General features: G+C 55.9%; 1 protein-coding gene across 1 annotated transcript in view; it reads right to left on the reverse strand.

The window, feature by feature from the left end:
- USP5 (ubiquitin specific peptidase 5 (isopeptidase T)) overlaps positions 1 to 1,415 on the reverse strand; it is a 14,123-nt gene that overhangs the window by 722 nt on the left and 11,986 nt on the right. The window contains 4 exon segments of the mRNA XM_010844935.1: positions 4 to 39; positions 663 to 747; positions 999 to 1,152; positions 1,367 to 1,415. Of these exon segments, the coding sequence (XP_010843237.1) occupies positions 4 to 39; positions 663 to 747; positions 999 to 1,152; positions 1,367 to 1,415 (324 nt within the window).

Here is a 1,415-nt window from a genome sequence, read left to right on the forward strand (position 1 = left end):
TAAGAGGCACACACTTTCTGGTCGTTGTAGATCACCCACCTGGGGAAGGGGGTGGGGAGAAGGGTGAACGACCCAGGCATCCTCTAGTGTGTCTCTCTGACGTGGTCCCTGGACTCGACCCTCGTGTGTCCTTTGCCTTCGGGGGCAAAGGCTCGCAACCTTCTCTGCCTGGGCCCCCAGACTCAGCCCAGCTGCCTCCTGTCTGAAGGGAGTGTCCCATCTCACAGGGTCATTTCTACTCTGTGTCTTCGGACCCCTGTGCTGTCTTTACAGCCTACCCCCATCTATTCCTTTACGGTAGAGGTCAGCAAGCTTTGTCAAGGCCAGACAGGAAATATTTCAGGTTTGCAGGCCACCTGGTCTATGCAGCTATGCAATTTGCCTGCAGCAGTGTGAAAATAGCCACAGATGATACATAAATGAATGTGGCCGTGGTCGTTAAAACTATTTATAAAAGCGAGTGGCCCAATTCAGCCCTGGAGCCCTAATTTGCCCATCTCTGCCCTCAGGCTTTCCATCAATTTCTGGTGAATTGTGGCCTGCACCAGGCAGTCCCTTATGTTCCCACCCACACCCCACGAATATTCTAGGGTCTTCCAGGATGCCCCTACCCATTCCCCCTACCCACTCCCCCATTCAGAAGGCACGGGCTGGCTCCTCACCTGCCTTCCTTCTTGATATGGCAGACGTAGTGACCACACATGGTCGAGGTGCCCATGTGACTAATGAAGGCAAAGAGCTGATACTCTGGGGAAAGGGAGAGAGGGCAGAGCAGACAGTGAGGGAGGGGGATGTGTCCAGCAGCTCATGACCAGGGTGGGATTTCAGGGACGGCAGACAGGCTGGGCCCGTCTATCTCAGCCTCCCAGGACCCCAGCTTCAGGAGTCACGTCCACGGAAAGAAACTTCTAATGCTGCACCCTCTTGAGGGAAGCAGAGCCGCCTGGCAGTGAAGACCTAGTAGAGCAGATTGGCTAGATTCTCCCCGCGACACTCACTTCCAGGACCATCCCGGACTTTAGGTCCCACTGGAATGGACTCGGAGATAGAGTCAGCAGCCGAGCGGCCCTCTGAGATGTCCATGGCAGCTTCTGCGTCCAGGTCATCAATGTGACTGAAGATCCAATCCACAGCCCGTTCTAAACTGTTGTTCTTGGGGAGGAGGGAAGTGTTACTTTTTTAAAAAGTAAGGTCAGGGTTGAGAAACCCCAGCAAAGGCCTCTGCTCCTTCATCACAGCCATTCAAGAGTGGAGCCCCAGACTGGCCAAACCACAGGGGTAGTCCTCACTTGCTCCTGAGGGGTGGAACTTCACCCCCGCCCCCATCTTCCCAGCGGACCTGTCCTCAGCTGGGGGGCACCCCTACCGTGGCCCGCAGGGCTTTCAGGGCCTGGTCCCGGGAGAAGCCCATGGAG

This window comes from Bison bison, unplaced genomic scaffold (genome assembly GCF_000754665.1).
Source record: "Bison bison bison isolate TAMUID 2011002044 unplaced genomic scaffold, Bison_UMD1.0 scf7180017864213, whole genome shotgun sequence".
Taxonomy (NCBI): Eukaryota; Metazoa; Chordata; class Mammalia; order Artiodactyla; family Bovidae; genus Bison; species Bison bison.